This window comes from Callithrix jacchus, chromosome 22, assembly GCF_049354715.1.
Source record: "Callithrix jacchus isolate 240 chromosome 22, calJac240_pri, whole genome shotgun sequence".
NCBI classification, from domain to species: domain Eukaryota; kingdom Metazoa; phylum Chordata; class Mammalia; order Primates; family Cebidae; genus Callithrix; species Callithrix jacchus.
The window spans coordinates 18,143,136-18,164,559 of NC_133523.1; the positions used below are offsets into that span (position 1 = coordinate 18,143,136).

The 21,424-nt window shown below is 50.3% G+C and overlaps 1 protein-coding gene across 29 annotated transcripts in view; it reads left to right on the forward strand.

Annotated features, from left to right (window-relative positions):
* The window catches only part of GATAD2A (GATA zinc finger domain containing 2A), a 118,389-nt gene that overhangs the window by 76,734 nt on the left and 20,231 nt on the right, over positions 1–21,424 (forward strand). For 16 of the 29 annotated variants that reach the window (XM_078361889.1, XM_078361898.1, XM_078361891.1 and 13 more), the window contains one exon: positions 487–761. In XM_078361889.1, the coding sequence (XP_078218015.1) occupies positions 493–761 (269 nt within the window). In that variant the 5' untranslated portion in view covers positions 487–492. Of the gene's footprint in view, positions 1–486; positions 762–19,032; positions 19,163–19,249; positions 19,313–21,424 lie in introns of all 29 variants that reach the window. The other 13 variants (XM_008990587.5, XM_008990588.5, XM_078361890.1 and 10 more) reach the window with 2 other exon arrangements.

Genomic DNA, 21,424 nt, shown 5'->3' on the forward strand with positions numbered 1-21,424 from the left:
CCACAGTGTGACTAGTCCCAGGCCCAACCCTGCTGCTGGGACAGTACAGTCACCACCCTCCTGGATTCCAGACATGGCAGGTGCTCAAAATCCCAAAGGCAGGTAGTTCAGCTCTAGAACAACTTTTCCTCTGTTTGCTGTTGAGTCTGGAGTGCAGAGTTCCTTTCCTTGCTGATGAGCAGCCCCCTTCCACTGCTCCTGTCCAGCTCCCCGTTGCAACTAGCTCCCAACAGGGCAGGATGTAGCTGGGCTCCACCAATGCTCAGTGACACTGTGGAGGCTGGGGACACCCCACTCCTGCCTAGCCTTCCTCAAGGGAGTGATGAAATGTCCTGGGGATGCTTTTCTGGGCCCTGTGTATGTTGTACATTCTTCTGCCATCCTCCCATAGGAGGAAAACACTCAAACACAGAAAAGTTTCTAAGAAGGTGATACATACCTTCATTGCACCCAGTTTAAATGCTGTATCTTCTCCTCCCTCCCAAGTTCAGAATGACCGAAGAAACATGCCGAACACGGAGTCAGAAACGAGCGCTTGAACGGGACCCAGCAGAGGACGATGTGGAAAGCAAGAAAATAAAAATGGAGAGAGGATTATTGGCTTCAGATTTAAACACTGACGGAGACATGAGGGTGACGCCTGAGCCGGGAGCAGGTCCAGCCCAAGGATTGCTGAGGGCAGCAGAGACCACTGCCGTGGCCATGGGCAGAGGCGAAGGGTTGGTGGGCGATGGGCCCGTGGACATGCGCACCTCACACAGGTGAGTGGGAGGAGCCAGCAGGAGGGGCTGGAACCTGGAGATGGACCCAGTGTGTCCAGGTTGGAGTCGGCCACACTCGAGGCCTGTTGGTAACAGCTTGGTGAGGTCGTGGAGATTGCTGTAGGCTCAGCCCTGGGGATCACCCCCACTGGCAGCTGTGCTGTTGGGGCCATTCTAGGGCCCCAGGTTTCAACTGTCAGTGGCACAGGGTGTGGGTCTCACGGGGGAGGAGCGGGCACCTTCGTCAGCGCCTCTGCCATCAGCAGGCCTTTGCCACCCATGTACCTGCCGTCTGTCCAACTCAGTGCTTTGGTTTGTAGGGACACTTGAGTTTTTCATTTTGTCATGCTTTCCTGCTTTTCAGATCTAGGGGTCAGAAGGCCAGGGATGCTACACCTACCTTGGTCACTTGCCTAGGAATAGAGTTGGGAGCCCAGCCTAGGGCACCCTTCACTCAGTGGGAACAGGGTGCTCACTCAACTCCATGTTCACTTGGTTCTAGTCTTCAGCTTGCCCTGTTGGTTTCTCCTTAGTCGACGCTGATTACTTTAAGAGTGACTTTCCTTATATTTGGCTTTTGTGTGTCTCTTAAGGCAAAAGCTTGAAATAAAAATAAGACCCAATCTACCCCCTATTTCTTTACTCGACATCTTCTTTTCTCTATGTAAAGAGAAATTCAAACCCAACATCTGCTCTTGCATCACTCCTCCCATTGGAGCTCTCCAGAATGTTCACACGCAGACGCCCACTGAGGGCTGTGGTGTGGCCACAGCTTCCTGGCTGGCCCTGTGACAAAGTCCTCTGTGGCCCATTGCTCTCTCCTGTCACCGCCCACCAGAGTCTCCTCCCTGTGGAGGGCTTGTGTCTCCACGCCAGTTTGTAAAGGACAGCTGGTGGCTCCTCACCTTGCTGTTTGAGCTAACCTCACAGGGTGACCCCAGCCTGCAGTCTTAAGTGAAATCCATTTTTGGAACCCAGACTGTTGGGATCCTAAGGACTTCAGAGATCGCCTGGTGTTCACAGTGTTTAAAACGAGAAGATTAATGGGAAAACCCAAGCCCTCTCCTGTTGACAAAGCCTCTTAGTCCGAGGAAAGATGCTTTGTGTTCCTGCCATCCAAAGAGGGCTTTTCTGTCTGACTCTGCTGTCTGCAGTCCCTATTCTAAAACCAAGGTCATCTTCCAGAGTTCCAGAAATAAAATTATAGGTCCAAGTCTCCTTTCCCTTTCTCTGACCCAGTCTTCAGCTGGAGACAAGTCCATGACAGCTCAGCGGGTGTGAGCAGTGAGGGGCTGGCATGGAGTAAGGGCAGGAAGAGGAGTCGTCTGTGTTCATGGGGATCTGCAGTCCACGTGCATGGGGTCCCTTGTGCATTCCTGGGCTCCTCATGCATTTTCTCCTGTAATCGCCATGTGCCCCTGCAGGATAGGCCAGTGGATTGTGAGGGAGAGGTTAGGTGTTAAACCAGAGTTGAGGCCCAAACCCAGATTTTCTGTTGTCAAAGCAGGGGGCTACACTGGACCTTTTGGTCTCTTTCCCCACTGGGTCATGGCTTCCAAACTGAGAAGATGCAACATTGTTTCCTGCAGTTGATTGTGATATTTTCCATATGACAGTAAAGGAAGGGAGCAGGGGACCGGGATGAATGCAGGTGCTGGTGTGGGGGTCCTCCTGGAGTACTGAGACACCCAAGGCATTTGTGAAGCAGTGTGAAAGCAAAGAATGCAGCTCACAGGCCAGCAGGCAGACTTAGGGATCACATCACACTCCCTGACTGATCCTTAGCCTATGTTTTTTCATTTCTAAGATGGGTGATATCTCTGCCTTACAGGTTGATGGCATGCCAGGTAACATGTACCAAGAATCAGCCTCCATGCTTGGTGTGTAGTGAGGAAGGGAACTGACTCTATGTTGGTGACACCTCCCCTTCAGTCTTTAGCTTAACTAAAAATGAGATGTCACATGTATGCCTAGTTACTATCTTCCCCAAGTTCTCACACTGACTGTTTTGTGTCATTCTTTGGGGAAATAACAGATGTGAGTTGTTGTCGTTGTTTTTTGAGACGGAGTTTCACTCTTGTTACCCAGGATGGAGTGCAATGGTGTGATCCTGGCTCACTGGAACCTCTGCCTCCTGGGTTCAAGCAATGCTGCCTCTGCCTCCTGAATAGCTGGATTACAGGTGTGCGCCACCACGCTTCGCTAATTTTGTATTTTTAGTAGAGATGAGGTTTCACCATGTTGGTCAGGCCAGTCTCAAAACTCCTGACCTCAGGTGATCCACCTCAGCCTCCTAAAGTGATGGGATTACAGGTATGAGCCACCGTGCCCGACCACAGTTGTGAGTTTTAACAGAATCACAGCATCATGTCCAGCCCAAAGCCATTCTAAAACTAACCCATTCTGGAGCATGTGGCTCTTATTTCTTCTAATACCTTCAAATGAAGGTGTTAGAAACAGGCAGTGTTTGGATTCTTCTTGGGAGTGTCCACCTTGGTGCACCCTTGGGAGCCTCCCTTTAGCGCACAGCTAATTCCCAGATTGGTGTTCAGCCCTTCATAGGACACAGCTGTATCAATCCACAGTTGAGGTTAGCTGAAGCTCTTTGGCTTCAGATTCAGTGTCTTACAAGACTCACCTGCCAATTTTAAACTGTTGCGGCACAACAATTCTCGGCAGAGAATTTAATTTTCATTCTTTAACTTTTCAACATATGTAATGAAAAGTGCACGTGTGAGTCACTAGATACACTTTTACAAACTGAACACAACATCATGACCCTAATCAAGGAACAAAATGTTATATGTTAGACACGGTGGCTCACACCTGTAATCTCAGCACTTTGGGAGGCTGAGGTGGGTGGATTGCTTGAAGACAGGAGTTTGAGACCAGCCTGGCTAACATGCAAAACCCTGTCTTTACTATTAGTACAAAAATTAGCCAGGTGTGGGAGACTATGCTTGTAATCCCAGCTACTTGGGAGACTGAGGCATGAGAGTAGCTTGAACCTGGGAGGCAGAGGTTACAGTGAGCCAAGATTACACCACTGCACTCCAGCCTGGGCAACAGAGCAAGACTTTATCTCACTAAAAAAAAAAAAGAAACAAAATGTTACTAGCACCTCTGAACCCCTCTCATGTTCACTTTCTTCACTGCCCTCCGGGGTAATCACGTTCTTAACAATATGGATTAGTTTTTCCTGCTTTGGCGCTTTAAATAAATGGGATTATATAGTATGTATGATCTTCCTGCTCTCATTCAACATTGTTTGCAAGATTTACCCATATTGTTGAGCATACCAGTAGTTAATCCATCTTCACTGCTGCATAGCATTCTGTTTATAGAGTTTCTATTTGGGTATTTTTAAAAACTGCCTCTTTTTCTTCCATGCTCTCTTATTACTGTCTTATGACCCAATTTGGGCATATTGAAAGTTAGAGGCAGTTTCTGATAGCCTCTAGGAGAGAGAATTTCCTTTTTCTTTAGTGGCTGGTGAATTGGAATTATCAGGAAATACATATATGTGTTTATAGTATGCATATTACTATGGTAAGATGGAGTATGTGAGGTAGATACAGAGGTAGGATTAGTTCCTACCCCCCTTTTATTCCTCTCCCTGTCTCTCTTTAACTCAACAGTTTTTCTGTCTTAGTCTCCCAACTTGTGTGGGTGTTTTATATTCCACATAAGTTGAGGGTGAAGGGCAACTTCTGGTTGTGTTGAGTGAGGAGATTGGCAGAATTGACAAAAGCAAAATGAAACAATTTCAGCATTCTGTAAATTGACCAAGGACATAAAACAATCTGAGAAGTGTTTATGCCTGTTATCTGCTGAACTTCAGGTGAGAACAGTGATACGCTATGACATTTGGCCTGGAGCTATTCCCATACCCTCTCCTGTATGTTTTGGAAAGAGGTTCTGACAAGGCTACTGGCAGGGTTGTTAGAGTGGTAATAACCATGCCTGTGGCCTTGTAGGTGAGAGTAACAGTGTTGGAGGTGGGCAAATGGGAAGGGACAGCAGCTCTCTTTTAGCCAAAGGTTGTGGCCATTGCTGGGGCAAGATAGAAAAAGTATTTGAAGAAATAAGGGGCAAAAACATACTTGAGTAGAAACTCACCCAGGAATCCCAACAAACCGTAAATAGCATAAATACAAAGAGATCTTGACCTAGAGACATCATAGTCAAAATGTAGAAAGTCAAAGAAAAAGAGAAAATCTTGAAAGTAACAAGAGAAAAGCAACTCAGCACTACTAGGGGAACATTAGTAGGTTGAACAGCTGACTTCTAACTCGAGACAATAGAAGCCAAAAGGGAGTTGAATGATGTTCAAAGTATCCAGAGAAGAAAACTGCCAACCCAGAATCCTATACCCAGCAAAAACCATCCTTCAAAAACGAAAGCAAAAAAGACATTGTCAGGTAAACAAGACTGAAGGAATTCATTGCTTGCAGACCTTCCAGTCCTGCAAAGGTCTGAAAATGACACATTGGCAGCTTAAGTCTATGAGAAGAAATAAAAGGCACTGGAAATGGTAAATGTGTGGATTAATTGGGAAAGACTTAATTAGTTCTGCAGTCTGGAAGCCAACCAAAGGCATAGAATGATCTGTTGGGTTTATAACATCCATAGATAAAATATATGTGATATTAGTACAAAAGATGGGGAAAGAAATGGAGCAGTATTAGAGCAAAATTTCTGTTTCTTACTGGAATCAAGTTAGCATCAATCTTATATAGATTGCGATTAAGATGCTTACTGTAATCCATAGAGCAGTTATTTAAAAAACCTTTAAAATTTATTTTTTTTAAAAATCAGATCATCAAAAGAATTAAAGTTGTACACTAAAAAATATTTAACATGAAAGGAGGCGGTTCCTTTATTCCCTCAGAAATAAAGAAACAAAAAAGAGGACATGTAAAAAACAAAATGGCAAATGTCCATCCAGCCGTGTCAATAATGCAGTAACTGTGAAGGATCTAAATACCCCAACAAAAGGCAAGGACTGTCAGATGGTGTAAAGAAGCAAGATTTAGCTTAATTATATGTTTATAAGTGACAGCCCTAAGATTCAAGGAATAATAAGAAAGGATGGAAAAAGAGATACATTGGTAACCATTTGAAAGTGCTGGAGTAACTATTAATAAGAGATAAAAGATACTTTAAGACAGAAAATATTACCAGAACCAAACTGTGACGTTTCCTATTTATTTGTTTATTTATTAGACAGAGTCTCCCTCTTTGATCCAGGCTGGAGTGCAGTGTCGCCATCTCGGCTCACTGCAACTTCCACCTCCTGGCCTGGAGCGATTCTCCTGCCTCCTCAGCTTCCTGAGTAGCTAGGACTACAGGTGCCTGCCACTACATGCAACTGATTTTTTGTAATTTTAATAGAGATGGGGTTTCACCATGGTTCATGTTGGCCAGGCTGATCTCGAGCTCCTGACCTCAGATGATCTGCTTGCCTTGACCTCCCAAAGTGCTGGGATCCGTGCTGGGCTGCAACATTTTGTATGATAACTTCAGGAAGACGTAAGAGTCATAAATATGTATGTACCTAACAGCTGAGCCCCAAAATACCTGAGACAGAGTTTCGTTCTTGTTGCCCAGGCTGGAGTGTAGTGGCATGGTCTCAGCTCGCTGTGGCCTTCACCTCCTGGGTTCAAGCATTTCTCCTGCCTCAGCTTCCCGAGTACCTGGGGTTATAGGCACCCGCCACCATGTCTGGCTAACTTTTGTATTTTTAGTAGAGACTAAATTTTTGCCTTGTTGCCCAGGCTGGTTACTATCTTCTGACCTCAAGTGATCTGCCCGCTTCAGCCTCTCAGAGTGCTGGGATTACAGGTGTGAGCCATTGTACTCATCCTTGGTTTTTCATTTGGTTGGAGGAGCATGGTACTTCGGAAAAGTGCAGCTCTTCTCCAGAGGTCCTGCACCTGAAGTGTAAGGACTAAGGGTCCCTCAGTCACCTTGGGCTTGCATGGGGTGAGGGAGTGAGGACTCTGTGAATGGCCACATCTCACTGAGAATGTGTTTGTGTGTGACTTTTCTGAGGTGGCAACTCTCTCTGGGTTATCCGTGGTCCAGGACCAGACCTCCTGGCCTCTGGTGGAGAGGTAATCAGGACAGGATCTGATTCATCCAGCTGTTTCTTGGAAGACCACATCGTGAAGGAAAGTGCAGCGGTCTTGGAAAGGACTTGTCATTGACGGGTGTGGCTCACTGTCTCTCCCATTTCCTTATCTTACCTGGGAAGAGACTGGGCTGTGGCTTCCGTGGTCCATGGATTGGGCAGACTTCAACACAGCCTAGATGGATGTCTGGCAGATGTCCTTCTGTTGTTAGTGGTGTGTGGCATTCAGGCAGCTCTGTGTCTTCCTTTTCTCTCCCCACTTCCCCTTATACCATGAGTGGTTTGTCTGCTCTGGGATGGAGAAGCACTTGGATCGAAGTACTGCCCCGTGGTGTGGACAGTACAGGCTGGGATGTGTGTTCCTTGGCCACTTTGGGCTCAAGGTAGCATCTGTGCTGTTAGATCTGATCTTGGATTTAGTATTTTTGGCCTTCAGCTCTCTGGTCAAGCACTTGTGGCCAGTGACAGACTAAAATGCATTGGAAATGCAGTCTGTTTACGAGGCCTGCAAAGCCAGTCGCAGTTGTTGATGCTGCTGTCCTTGGTGACAATTAGAATCTTTGCCCTTGTCTGTCTTTTTAGACTTTGGCAGTCACAAAGGGGACAGTGGAGGTGACACATCTGTGTCACTTCCCTGCCTAGGAAATACACTGGCTGATCATTTGATATTTATTTATTTATTTTTATTTTTTGGTTTTTTTTTTTTTTTTAAAGCCTACAGCACCCAGTATTCCCAGGCGGTCCGACCCTGCTTAGCTTCCGAGATCAGACGAGATGGGGCGCATTCAGGATGGTGTGGCTGTAGACGATCATTTGATATTAAGACAGGTCAGGCTACCCACTGCGGTGAGAATGAGTGTTCATCATTAAAACACATGTTAACGCCCAAGCCTTCCAAAAGCAAAACAAATCAGAAAGTAATGTGATATTGCTTCCTCTCCTAGACATCCAAGCCACCCAGTTATTCAGAATATGGGATTGTGTGGACGGCTTTGTTTTGTTCTGTGACAAAATGGGGCCAGCTGGAAAAAAGGTGTGCTTAATGTTTCCAAGACAACTCTGAGGGTCGTGGATAGAGTCCTTGCTGTTTGGGCAGATGCTTTTTACAGGGAAGGGGCGGGTGAAGTCAGCGCCGGAATTGTGGCTCCCAAGGAGGTCACACTGGTGAGCATGAGGCTCTCCTGGTGTGCCTGAGACGACGAGTTGTGATTCACACATGCACCTGTGAGTCAAACCCTGACCTCTTCACTGCCCAGGAACTTTACCACCCCCTCCAGAAGGGCCTTCATGCACCCCCAGCCTTCCTGTTTTGGTGCTTCCCCATGTGAGACTGGTCTTGCCTCTTTTCCGGTTTTCTGGGGATGCACTCCCATAGTCAGTGTTCCTTGGGGTCTTGCTTCCCTCTGGGTGTTTTGGGATTTGCCGCTGGGGTGTACTGGTGTGCCTCTGAGTGGTGTACACTGGTACTTCTCATCTGTCAGACATCTCGCAGCCTCCAGTTTGGGGCTGGTGTGAGCACCATTGCCATGCAGGTCCCTGCAGACGTCTCCAAGTGGGCATAGGTCAGCATTTCTCTTGGGAAACATTCAAGTTGAACTGCAGGGTTACAAATTCTGTGAGTGGTTAGTGGTTTTAAAGAAACAACTGTGCTTTCCCCCAAAATGGTCTGTGCTATTCACACTCACAGGCGTGGCAGTCCAGCATGCCATCTTCATTTGGTGTTCCCTGTCTTTATGGTTTTAGCCATTGGGTCCCCAGAGAGGTCAGAGTCCAGGCCCTAACCTATGTGTGTGACTGTGCCTTAAGCCCTTCACCTTGTCCCTCTGTGATTGAAGCACGAGGCCAGGCAGAAGAGCCCCTTGTGCTCATCACATAGCGGATGCTGGGACGGTCGCTGCTGCCACAGGATACCTATCATCGTTGTGTTGGCTGCCTGTTTATGGGTGGAGGGGATGTCTTCACAGCTATGTGCAGAGCTGAGCCGCCAGCCCTGCTCTCAGGACCATGCCTCACCGCAGCTGTGCCTGACCCGTGTCCGGCTGTCTGCAGGAATGCACGTCCTTGAGTGAGATGGACGATGGACGAATGTGGCCCAGCTGTCATTGTGAGGGCTCAGGAAAGGGCTGGGTTCTCAGCCCAGGGACATGGTTTGTGGCCCTCACACTGGCCGCCTCCTGCAGCCCTCCTGACAGAGATTGAACCCTTAAATCCCCCATCAGGGTGCCAGAGCTTTGGAAGTGCTGCAGAAAGAAGCCTTTTTCCTTCTGTGTGTCCGCTGGCCTTTCCCAGCGTCAGGGGCGAGGTGAGGGGCTCCGGGGTGGGGCACTCTGTGGGCGGCTCTCTGGAGCCCCCTCCCCCGCTGCCCCAGCCCCTCCCCAGCACCTGTCAGGGCTGGCTGCTGCCTTTGACTTGCTAATTCTCTGTCTGCTGCTGGGCAACTTCCAGAAGAGGCTGGGTGGCCCCAGGGAGCCCCTTCACCAACTTTAACCAGAAATCCACAGCCTGTGGGCATTTCCTAGCTCTTGGGAGCTGAGAGGTACGTTCCCTTGGGAATCAGTTTCTGTGCTCCCTTCCCTGCTTTAGTCACCGACCCTCCAAACCTCAGTGGCCACTGTCCGTCTCCTCCTAGTTCTCTATGTCACCCCTTTCCTGCAGGCTCCTCATCCCATTTCCCTTTATTTGGGACTCTGTCTAATCCCAGAAATCGCTGAAATGTGAGGGGTTCACCTGTACTTCTAAGAATGATTAGATAATTTAGGGGCACCAGGATAACAGACTGCCCTGTTTCTAACACCCCAAGTACTCAGCTAACACAAGGGCCACAGCGTGAGCCAGCCCCCTGTCAGGTCAAAGAGCATCACTCCTAGTCTTCCTGAACTTCCGGCTTCTCCAAGGTGTTGCCAGCTCCCTGTTGCCTTTAGATGCCCTCCTTTAGTCACGGAGGGGACTAAGGATCCCTGACTTTGAAATGGGGCTTGTCTCTTGGACAGTGCAGGCTCTCTGGGGATGTCATTATCCTGCGGTGGCTCTGAGAGAAAACCAGAGGCCACACTTTATATGGATATCGAGGTAATCACCAGTAAATGCTTGGCCTTCTCTGTCCGAGCTCCTCTCACACTTCTGTAATTTGAGCAGATTTACAGATTAAGCAGACCCCTTCCTTTTTAAATGACTTGCTTTCTGTTTTGCTGTTGTGGCTTCTGATATCTCCTCCCAGCATGTATTCCTGCTGTTGCCTTATTTGTCACTCACTGACAGGCTCCTCTTCCTGTAACTGATGCCCCAGCTGCTGTAGCGGGTTATTTAAATATCCCATCTATCTGACCAGTGCTCGGCTTTGCCGGCTGAAACCAAGTTTAGTTAATGTTGCTTTTCAGTCTGCAGCCGGTTTCCCTGCCGTGCTGCGAGCAGTTGCACTGTAACCAACCTGGAGGTTACGGGTCTGCTTCTGAATGCTCCCTAGACTGACAGAGCCAGTCCTGTCCCTCATGGTCCCCTAACCTGGTGAAGGAGTAGAGTGAAGGGCAGTAGGGCCAAGCCTTGGGGGTCTCTGTGTTCAGAACAAGTAGAAACAGGAGCGGATGCCCAGGAACTCAACAGGGGCAGGTGTGATCCCGGGTGGGACAGGCAGGCGTCACAACCAGGAGGGCGGTATTTTCCCATTAGCAGAATGTGCCCTGGGAAGAAAAGAAAAGCCTACCTGGTTAGAAGAGATCTTTTTGAGTTTTTTCTTCTCTTCAGATGAGCATATGAATTATAATTTGTAAGCCCGAGGGGGCAGCTGGTGGTATAAAAAGAACGTGGTATAAACAGCCCAGATTGGCCATGTCCTGAATCTCTGTGTGGCCTGGGACACTCCACCCTTCTTTGTGAACAACCTCTTGTCTCCTCTGTGAACTGAGGCTCCACCATAGTGTAAAGTCACAATGCTGATGGGAAGAACCCCCAAGAGAGGAAGGCAGGGTAATGCCTGAAGCCAGGCTGGATCAGCTGCCTTTGGAGATGCTGAGTTCCCTGTGGCTGAGGCTCGGGCGGATGCCACCGTTCTCCCTGGAGGGTGGGAGACAAGGGAGGGGACGGACCTCTGATAGGTGGAGAGGTGGAAGGCATACCACATGTTGCTATGTGCCTCCTTTGCTTGGGACCGGTGGCATAGGACTGTGGATTTTTAGAGCTTGTATCTTTAAAATAGTTGGGTTGTAATCAAATTGAAAAGCTTTGGGGGTTCGTGGGATGAGACCTGGTGCCATGCAGAATTCCTCAAGGCAGGGCCCTGATAGCTTTCATACAACAGAGTGTTCTAAAGAGAGCCATCAGTCCAGCCTCTAGGAGGCTTGGTGTGTCTGCAGGCAGTGTGGGAAGAATGGTCTGAGGGCACTCTCTAAGGGGACTGCGGCCCAGTAATCATGGTGCACTGGGTACAGGGCTCAGAGTCTGAAGGCACACGGTGGTTGGTAGGAGCAGAGGCCGGAAAGGTGGGCTGGGCCAGATTGTTGGCTGCAGGAAGGGTGGAACATAAAGAGTTGGGACTGGGCCTTGGGTTCAGGAGACCCTGCTGGAGAAGGGAGAGTTGATGCTCTGAGCCTGGGTGGAACCCAGGAACTCTCAGGCACTTGGACAGGAGAGAGGCGGCAAACTTGCTAGAAGGAAGGAGATTACTAGTCCTGGAGAGCAGCAGTCTGGGGGCACTGGGGCAAGAGATTCAGGATAGTGTCCTCATGCTGAGATCCTCCTGGGTGACCTGGCTGGCCCTGTTCCCGTGTTTGAGCCACAGCCATAGGATGTCCGGGCTACTCCCTGGGTAACACCAGCTTTCTGTGACTTAGGCAAACATAGGGGCTGTACAGTTGCCAAAGACCTTAAGGTGACCAAATTTTGTTGGCTGACAATTAAATAGGTCTTATAAGCTATTATAGTGTATCTGTGTGGTGAATCCTATTAAACTTCGGTAGCAAAAAGAAAGTTACATGGGCCATGATGTGTCAGGAAGATAGGACTGGAAGCCCAGCCTCTGAACTACTGACAAGGCTGACAGATGGGAAATCCTCTTCCTAAAGCACTGGCACCTCCCCATTTCCATCTCTGGGCCCCAGGCAGTGGTTGGATTTGTGGGATATGTCTGTTGCCATTTACTGTGGTTAGAAAATTTGAAAATACTGGCCTGGTGCAATTGCTCACACCTGTAATCCCTGCACTTTGGGAGGCCAAAGTGGACAGATCACATGAGGTGAGGAGTTGGAGACCAGCCTGAGTAACATGGCAAAACCCCATTTGTACAAAAAAATTTAGCTGGTCATGGTGGCACACATCTGTAATTCTGGCTACTTGGGAGGCTGAGGCACAAGCATCACTTGAACCCAGGAGGCAGAGGTTGCAGTGAATTGGGATCACGCTACTGCACTCCAGCCTGGGCGACAGAGTGAGACTCTGTCTCAAAAAATAAAAAACTGTTTAAAAAAGGAAACTGGGCATGGTGGCTCACACCTGTAATCCCAGCACTTTGGAAGGCAGAGGCAGGCAGATCACAAGAGCACGGGTTTGAGACCAGCCTCACCAACATGGTGAAACCCAGTCTCTACTTAAAAATACAAAAATTAGCCGGGCGTGGTAGTGCACATCTGCTTGGGAGGCTGAGGCAGGAGAATTGCTTGAACCCAGGAGGCGGAGGTTGTGGTGAGCCAAGAGTGCGCCATTGCACTCCAGCAGGGGTGACAGAGGAAGACTCCATCTCAAAAAAAAAAAGGAAAGGAGAAATTTCAGCCTGGGCAGCATAGCAAAACCCCGTGTCTACTACAAATACAAAAAAAAATTGCAGGGAGTGTTGGCATACGCCTGAAGTCCCAGCTATTCGGGAGGCTAAGGTAGGAGAATCACCTGCGCCTGGGAAGCAGAGGCTGCAGTCACCTGAAATGGCACCACTGCACTCCAGGCTGGACTACCCGAGTTGAGACCCTATCTCAAAAAAAAGAAATATTTATTAATTCATTTAAATATGACTATAATAGACCTGTGGCATTAGCATAAATAACTTTTTATTAAAAATCTATTTTGCAAATCTCTTTAACACTCAGCTTACTAAGAAGGCAGCTGCTAGGTTCCCCTGGCTGCGTCTGCATCCATCCTCTTGCGATTCATTGTGAGGGTTTGAAGCCTGGTGAAGAAAATCCAGCTAGCATGGAAAAGAGGTTAGAGAATGGAGGAGCAGTTCTGTGAGCTTTTCAGTTAATTGTACCTTGCTTCCTTTAATGAGAAACCAAAAATCCAGAGGGGCAGGCTGCTACTGGTGAGTTGGCCCTTAGACTCTGAAACCTTATCAGTGAGCTTTTTGTACGTAGTTACATTAAAATATGTGAGACTCTTTTGTACTTCAAATGGAAAAATCTTTTTCTGTTTGTTTGTTCGAGATGGAGTCTTTCTCTTGCCAGGCTGGAGTGCAGTGACATGATCTTTGCTCACTGCAACATCTGTCTCCCAAGTTCAAGCGATTCTCCTGCCTCAGCCTCCTGATTGGCTGGGACTACAGGTGCACGCCACCACACCCAGCTAATTTTTTTCTTTTTTTGAGATGGCGTTTCGCTCTTGTTATCCAGGCTGGAGTGCAGTGGCAGGATCTCGGCTCACCGCAACCTCTGCCTCCTGGGTTCAGGCAATTCTCCTGCCTCAGTCTCCGGAGTAACTGGAACTACAGGCATGCGCCACAACGCCCAGCTAATTTTTTGTATTTTTAATAGAGATGGGGTTTCATCATGTTGGCCAGGATGGTTTCAATCTCTTGACCTCGTGATCCACCCAACTCGGCCTCCAAAAGTGCTGGGATTACAGGCGTGAGCCACCGCGCCTGGCCCGAAAAGTCTGTTATTAAAATTAACATTAAATTTTGGAATAGTCTTAGATTCACAGAAAAGTTGCAAAGATCAGTCCCATAAACCCCATCCCAGTTTCCACACCACTAACAGACTAGGGAATATCTGTCACAAGTAGTGAGCCAAAGTCTGTATATTGTTATTAAGCAAGTTTTTACTTTATTCTGATGTCCTCAGTTTTTTCCAGCTGTCCTTTTTTTGTCGCAGCCTCTTCCATTGTATTTAGTCCTTGCTTCTCCTCACACTCCTGGACTGTGACACTTTCTTGGACTTTCTTTGTTTTGGGTGACCTTGTCAGTTTTGAGGAGCAGTGGTCAGGTGTTCTGTAGACTCTCCCTGCATTGGGATTTGTCAGATGCTTTTCTCACAGGCAGGTGATAGATTTAGGGGAGGACGACCACAGAGGGTAAAGTGCCCTTCTCGTCACATCATACCAAAGGTACTTCTGTTCCTGACTTATCATCTGGCTGAGATGCCATGTGTCAGATTTTTCTACTGTAAAGTTACTCCCTCCACCACCTTTTCCATACTGTCCTCTTTGGAAGGAAGTTACTATGTACAGCCCACTCTTCTTTAAATTTTTTTTTATTTTTGAGATGGAGTCTCACTCTGTCACCCAGGCTAGAGTGCAGTGGTGTCATCTCGGCTCACTGCAGCCTCCGCCTCCTGGGTTCAAGCGATTCTCCTGACTCAGTGTCGTAAGTAGCTGGGATTACAGGCATGTGCCACGATTGTTGGCTAATTTTTGTATTTTTTTTAGTAGAGACAGGGTTTCACCAAGTTGGCCAGGCTGGTCTCAAACTCCTGGCCTCCAGTGATCCACCCACCTCGGCTCCCAGAGTGCTGGAATTCCAGGTATGAGCCACTGTGCTCCACCACAGCCTACTCTTGAAGGATGGGGGCTCATGCTCACCCCTTCAAAGGTGAACTGTCTGGATAAATTGGGATTCTTCTGCCTGGGAGTTTATCTTTTCTTCCCCTGAATGACCTTTTACTCATGTATGAGTTTGTAATGCCATTGAACGTTGGAAAATAGTAGTTTACTGAGTTAACAGAGCTGTTTCAGATCCGCGTATCGTCATTTAGTGTCACAAAATCAGATTTGTCAATGTCACCATTGATCCTTGGGGAAGCTGTTAAGCTCACAGCAAGTGGCAGATACTAAGTTTTCTAAAATTCTGAGCGTTGATTATTGGAAGCTTGTACTTTATCACTGATACAGACACCATCAGGTGCTTTCCACGAAGGGTCCTGCATGCCCTTCTCCTCATGGCACTGTTCCACTGCAGTGTGCAACAGGAGGGCTTCATCCTGTCACACTTTGTCCTGGGATACCTCAGAGACATGACTCAGAGGTTGAGGTTTAATTGCCTTTCATGACTGCCCCCTGAAGTGAGTGGCATCCCCTTCTGCAGATGAAGAAACGTGGCCTCACTGAGGTTTGGTGAATGGACCAGGTCCCACAACACCTACAGAGGTGCACCCAGCCCCTCAGTGGTCCTCGTGGGTGACCTGTGGCCGCTCTGTGCAGAGCAGCTGGAGCAGGTCTGATGGGTGTGGGTGCACCTAGCTGACCAGGAGGACAGTGGAAGTGACGGGGCTCCAGCCACTTGTGATGCGGGTGTTTTTTTAAAAGAGGGGCAGGACGTTTCCAAGCACAGCAGGCGCTTTCCATTTATTGAGAAAGTGTGTGGTCGTCTCAGCAGTGCATGTTTCTTGTTTGTGGCTTTCGTGAACACAGGTGACTTCTCTCTCCCTGTGTTTTGGTGAGGAAGCTGGCATCTCTCCCAGGAGATGCCTTTCAGTCCATTTGCTGTAGGGAGTCCTTCCTCCACCCTGCTTGATGCGTTCTCAGTGTTTCCTTCCTGGTGGAAGGTGGGCCTGGCATGGGTGCAGGGACCAGAGTCTCGAGGGAACCCCGATGTTGGTGCTGCAGTCAGTGGCCAGGGTTTCCCCTCCTATCTGACCTTTACTCTCCCCACATCAGGCCCTCAGGAGAGGCTGAAGTGGGGGGATCGCTTGAGCCCAGGAGGTGGAGGCTGTGGTGAGTCTTGATTGTACTACTGCACTCCAGCCTGGGCTGCAGAGTGAGACCCTGTCTCAAAATAAAATAAAATATGACCGAGCGCGGTGGCTCATGCCTTTATCTCAGCACTTTGGGAGGCTGAGGTGGGTGGATCACTTGAGCCCAGGAGTTCGAGACCAGCCTGGCCAACATGGTGAAAACCTGTCTCTACTAAAAATACAGAAATTAGATGGGTGTGGTTGTGCATACCTGTAATCCCAGCTACTCAGGAGGCTGAGGCAGGAGAATCTCTTGAACCCTGGAGGTGGAGTTTGCAGTGAGCCAAGATCGCGCCACTGCACTCAGCCTGGGCAATAGAGGGAGACTGTCTCAAAATAAGATAAAGGTATTTGGTGACCTGAATTAGCAGCTGTCAGAACTGCCAGTCACATGGGGCCCACCCTCTCCAACCTCAAACCTCCTCTTTTGGGTTCCCCCAGGGTCCTGGCACAGTGAGGGGTCCACACCGGAGCTCAGGTGCCGTAGGAGCACAGGTTGTCTGCAGGTCCCAGTGTGTGACCTTAGGAAGTCACGTGGGCCTCCCTCATGACCGTTCCCCGTTCTCTGGACTGGGAACTGGGGGTGACGATGGAGCTGTGGAGAGGATTATGTGGAAAGGTGAATTTTGGTGGTTGGCCTAGGAATGGCCATCGTAAAGGCCTAGCAGGTATTTACATGGTTTTCCAAACCTGAAAAGTTAGCTTTTCAGTTCTTCGATTCTAGTCCTTTCTAATGCATGTGTCTTCCTGTATTTCTAAGCAGAGCATGCTGGACTTGTTGTGGCCTTCCCAGTGGTGTCAGCTGCTGGCAAGGTCAGGCTGCAGTGGCCTCCGTGGGTGGGTAGAGGCTGCTGGCCCATTGAGCATGGTACCAGGATCTCCTAGGCTTGTATCTACCACCTCAGCCAAGTCACTCTGCATGCCCCCGAGACTGGCCCCTGTCACTGCAAGATCCTCTGGGCCTCCCTGGCTGGGCCCTTTGACTTCAGGGGCTGCTGCATTCCTAGAAGGCATCCTGCCAGCATGGGCTGGCCTCCCCCTGGCTGTGCTGAAGCTGGTGGGGGGCGCTGCATGGGGCTCCTCTGCTCTAGCTGGGGACCTGAGACCGCTCCCTTTTGTACTGGCGAAAGGAGAGCGGGTGGGGATGGGCCCACAGGTCTGGGCCGGCCACACAGACTCCCTCTCTTTTTCCTGAGCTCTTTAGCCGACGCTGTGGCAGGGCTCACCATAATGGAGTCCCAGAGCGGTCGCTGGACCTGAAGTCTCCAGGAAGAAGAATGGCTGGGTTTCAAAAATCCCATCCCAGCTGCTCACCTCCACGGCCTCTGTGGCAGAGAAGCAGAATGTGTTCTGTCTTCCTGGGCCCCACAAAGCAGGCTCTGGGCTTTTCTCTCACATCCCAGCCAAGAGGAGCTCAAGTTACGAGGCGGGAGGAGTGTGAGGGATGCTAAGAAGGGAGTTGGGGGAACCACAGAGGGGCTGCAGCTAGTGAGAAGCAGGTGGGTTTCAGGGCATGGGAGGGGGTGGCTGGGGAGGGCACCAGACAACCCTCAGAAGAGGTGGTTCTTCAGTTTTGGGGCAAAGCCTATGTCTGGACAACAGAGTGCCCTTCCTAATGAATTGAGTGTCTCTGAGTGAGCACTACCCCTTAGGAAAGGAAGGAGAGCTGTGTGGGGTCCCTGTGAGCAACCCCCACACCCAGTTTGCATCGAATGCTCCCAAAACTGTATGTCAGCACACCCACTACACGCGCCTGCCACGCAAGATACTGCCTGGACTGGCCTGGGCACCACAACGAGACCCCACCTATACAAAAATGAAAAATACAGTTAGCCATGATCGTGCCACTGTGCAAGCCTAGGCAACAGAGTAAGAGACACTGTCTCAATACCAAAAATTGAAAAAAAATTAGCCAAGCATGGTGGTGCGTGCCTGTGGTCCCAGCAGCTTGGGAGGCTGAGGTGAAAGGATCACTGGAGCCCAGGAATTCCAGGCTACAGTGAACTATGATCACATCACAGCACTCCAGCCTGGGTGACAGAGTGAGACCCTGTCTCTAACAAAAGAAGTTGCTCAGTGGTAGGACTAACTTGGGGAACCAATGATAACTGTGCCCTTTTTCTCCGTCATAGGACTTTCCGAGGAGTGCTTTCTGGCTTGACTCACTTTACTCAAGGTGGTGCCTAAAACTGAGGTGCCTCCGGGCCTGCAGAGTGTCTCCTCCTCTTCCCTGAGGCCCTCTTCACGCCATGTCATTGTTGGGCAGCTTTGCTCTCCCACCTGACCTTGCTAGAACTGTTCTCATTCCAAATCTACACCTGCCCAGGGGCATCTGTGCAGGCTGCTGCTGTTCCCTCTGTTGGGGAGGAGAGCCTTAAGGCTCAGCGGGTAGTTAACTTGGGTAAACCCTTTTTTCCCCCCTTCTCTTTCTCTGCTCTGTCCCAGGGTGGTGTCTAGGGGCGGTCTGAGGGAGGAAGTGGAGTTACAGTGATATGGGTTAGCTCCCCAGGGGCCAGGCTGGGCTGTTGGCTCCATTAGCTTAGCGGTTTAAAGCAGCAAGGTATTGATGTTTTTCAGTCTGTCGGTTCTGCTGGTTGGTTGGTCCCACCCAGCTGGGCACTGCTGCTGGGGCTCTGTGGTCTTTGCAGTCCCACGTCAGCTGGGCTGAGTGTCCCCAGTGGCTTCATCACTTACATGTGATGGCCAAAACAGCTGGGAGTGGCTGGACCAGTCTCCATGCCTGTCTCCATCTCCCCTGTAGTGTGGGCTAGCATGGGCATCCAACCCCTTGGCAGTTCAGGGCAGTCAGACCTCACCTCTCCTAGAGCAAGCATTCTGAGGGCCAGGCAGAAGCCACAAGGCTTCTGTGACCTCACCCAAAAGTCTTATCACATCGCTACGTCTGCATTCTGTATTTTGGGAATTGAGCCATAAAACCAGCACAGGTCCAGTACTACAGGGGCTGTGAATAGACCCAGCCAGAGCCTCCGGCCTCTTCAGGACTGCAGAGACGGGCAGGTGGGCCTTGCAGAGTCTAGTCCAGTGTACAGGGTTTTGTCAGCCATGAGTATTAGGGCTCCTTCTTCATGTCCACAAAAGCTCTGGGACTCAAAGAATAGGAGTTTGGCTTCCAGGGTGTGTTGCTTTACAAAGACACATGACGACACACAATTCAGCAGAAATCCTTGTGAGTTTCCTGTTCCTCCAGCAGCACAGCATCTGTGTGCACGAGGGAAGCAGCTGCCCACCGTGTGAGGGGGTTCATCAGTCCACAGGTGGCACTGGTCCGTCCTGAACTCAAAGCCCCCACCCTGGAAACTCCACCAAGGCAAGAGCAGAAGGTGGGCACTCCCCAGCCTTGCCAGGCCCCAAGCAGACCCAGTCTTTGCCCTTGGGGGGGTTGTGAATGTTCGGATGTCACATTTCAGGACCTGTTGACTGAGACTGTCTGCTCTGTGCTGGGCTCCCACACTCCCTCAGAAAGCTGTCAGGTAAGGCAGATGTTTCAAGCTGACTTGTTGCTGTCGCTCCCATCTGGGAGCTGCAAGGCCAAGGCAGGGCGGCTTGTTTGCTGCCCTTATCTTCCCAGTGTTGGTGACCCCGGGAAGTACTTGCTTCTAAGGCCCTATAATCTGAAAGAAAAGCACTTCTGCACACTCCTAGCCCCCTGGAGGTTGCATCCTGTCCACATCCATCTGGCCTCAGGAGGTTGTGGTGCTGCTGCTGTGTGGGTTTTTGGGGCTGCTGGATGTGAGCAGCTGGCTCTGAAGAGGCAGCATGTGATCTTACAGCAGGCCGCTCCCACCCCACCAAATGGCAGCCCTGGGGCAGGCAGCTCCCGGCCAACAACTTCGTCTCCTTCTCCGAGGTGAGAATGGGACCTGGTGCGGGGGACCGGGCCGGGGTCTGTGCTGGGGCTCTCTCCATCCTAGGGGCCTGCAGGGTAGCTGTCAGTGCTTTCAGGAAGGCCACCGTTCCTGAGGCCTCAGCTGAGTACTTCTAGGTCAGGAACTCTGCCTGATCCCCCTGCACCCAGCCCTGCCATCTAAGGTGCTTGATCCTCCTCAGCACCGAAGTCTCACCTCAGGCAGCTCTGAGAGGCGGCGGGACAGGGTTTCCTCTCCCCTGCCATGCAGGAGCCATGGAGAAGGAAGTGTCACTTGCAAGAGGCAAAATCAAATGAGACCCAGCTGTCTTCTGACTCAACTGGGTGAGGGCTGTCTCCACAGCCTGACTTGCCTGCAGGTGTTTCAAGTCCAAGGCTGGGCAGTGGTGGCCAGTGAGCTCTAGGCCACTTCCGGCTAAAGGAGCTGCTCTATGGGAGTGTGTGGGCTCAGGGTGCAGCAACCTCACACAGTGGGCTCAGCCACTCTCTCCCCCATCCCCAGCCATGATGGACTTAGGAGATTCCTGGCTCTGAGGACTCAGGGGCTGTGGTGTCACCCCAGGGCTGGACATCTCCTTGCCCTTTGTTCATCTGGTCACCCTGGGAACACCCTGTCCCTGGTTGGGAGCCGATGCTGTGCTGCGGATTGGGGCCATAGGTCCCTGGCTGCTGTGCCGGTGCCACACACCCTGAAGGAGGTCGTGATGGCCCCCAGCTCAGGGTGCGGGATCCTGCTTGTCAGACAGGTGCTGACATGTCACCCTGCAAGGCGAGGGTTGGGGGTCTTGTGCAGGGAGCCAGAGGCACTTAGATGGGCTTGCTAGGCTGACAGTGGGTGGTCTAGTCACTGGGCTGGGGGCAGCTAAGGAAAGAGACCCACCAGCCAGCCCTTCTTGGGAAGCAAGGGGGTTTCTGCTTAGATCTGTACTCTGCTGAGGGGAACCCTGAGTTCTGCCATGACCTACATCTCGGGGAAGCGGGACAGGGCCGGCTTCCTGAGGCGTGTTGGAGGGATGTTCTGCAAACAGAACAGTATATGTGGAGGCATGGTAGGCCGTGGCTGTGAGCCAGGTCCCAGGAAGGCGGGGGGTGTGAACTGCTTGGTTCATGTCGGGTAGGGCTTAGTGAGCCCAAGATGAGTGTTTGCACAAAGGACAAGTGGACTGGTAGGGCTGGTGTTGGATCTAGCAGATCCCTTATCCCACCTTTGCACTCAGCCAGCAGCCCACCCTGCTAGGCCTGAAAGAGGAGAGGAGGAAAGGTTCTAGTGGGAAATGGTTGTCTGTCTGGAGAAGGCATTGCTGGGCGCCACCTCCTCCAGCCAGCCTAGAGCAGGATTACTTGTCCTGAGGCCTCATTGGGTGGCAGGTCATGGACATCCCCAACTTCCCTAGTGTGTGCAAGACTTGGGGGATCTTGCTGAAATGCAGACTTTGATCAAGCAGGTCTTGGGCAAGGAGGACATGCTTCATTTATACGAGCTCTGGAGAGGCTGCTCTGCTGCTGTGGCAGTGACAGCGGTGGTCTGACATTCACAGGTCCAGCCCCAAGCACAACTGTGGCCTCGCCCGCCAGCGGCCCCTCCTGTCTTGTTTTCGTGTCTGTCCATCCTGGTAGACTGAACCCTAAGGACAGAACCTAAGTTTATTCAGAGGTTCCTCCCACTGCCTGCTGCAGCACTTTACTTTTTTTTTTCTTTTTTTAAATATATGTAGAT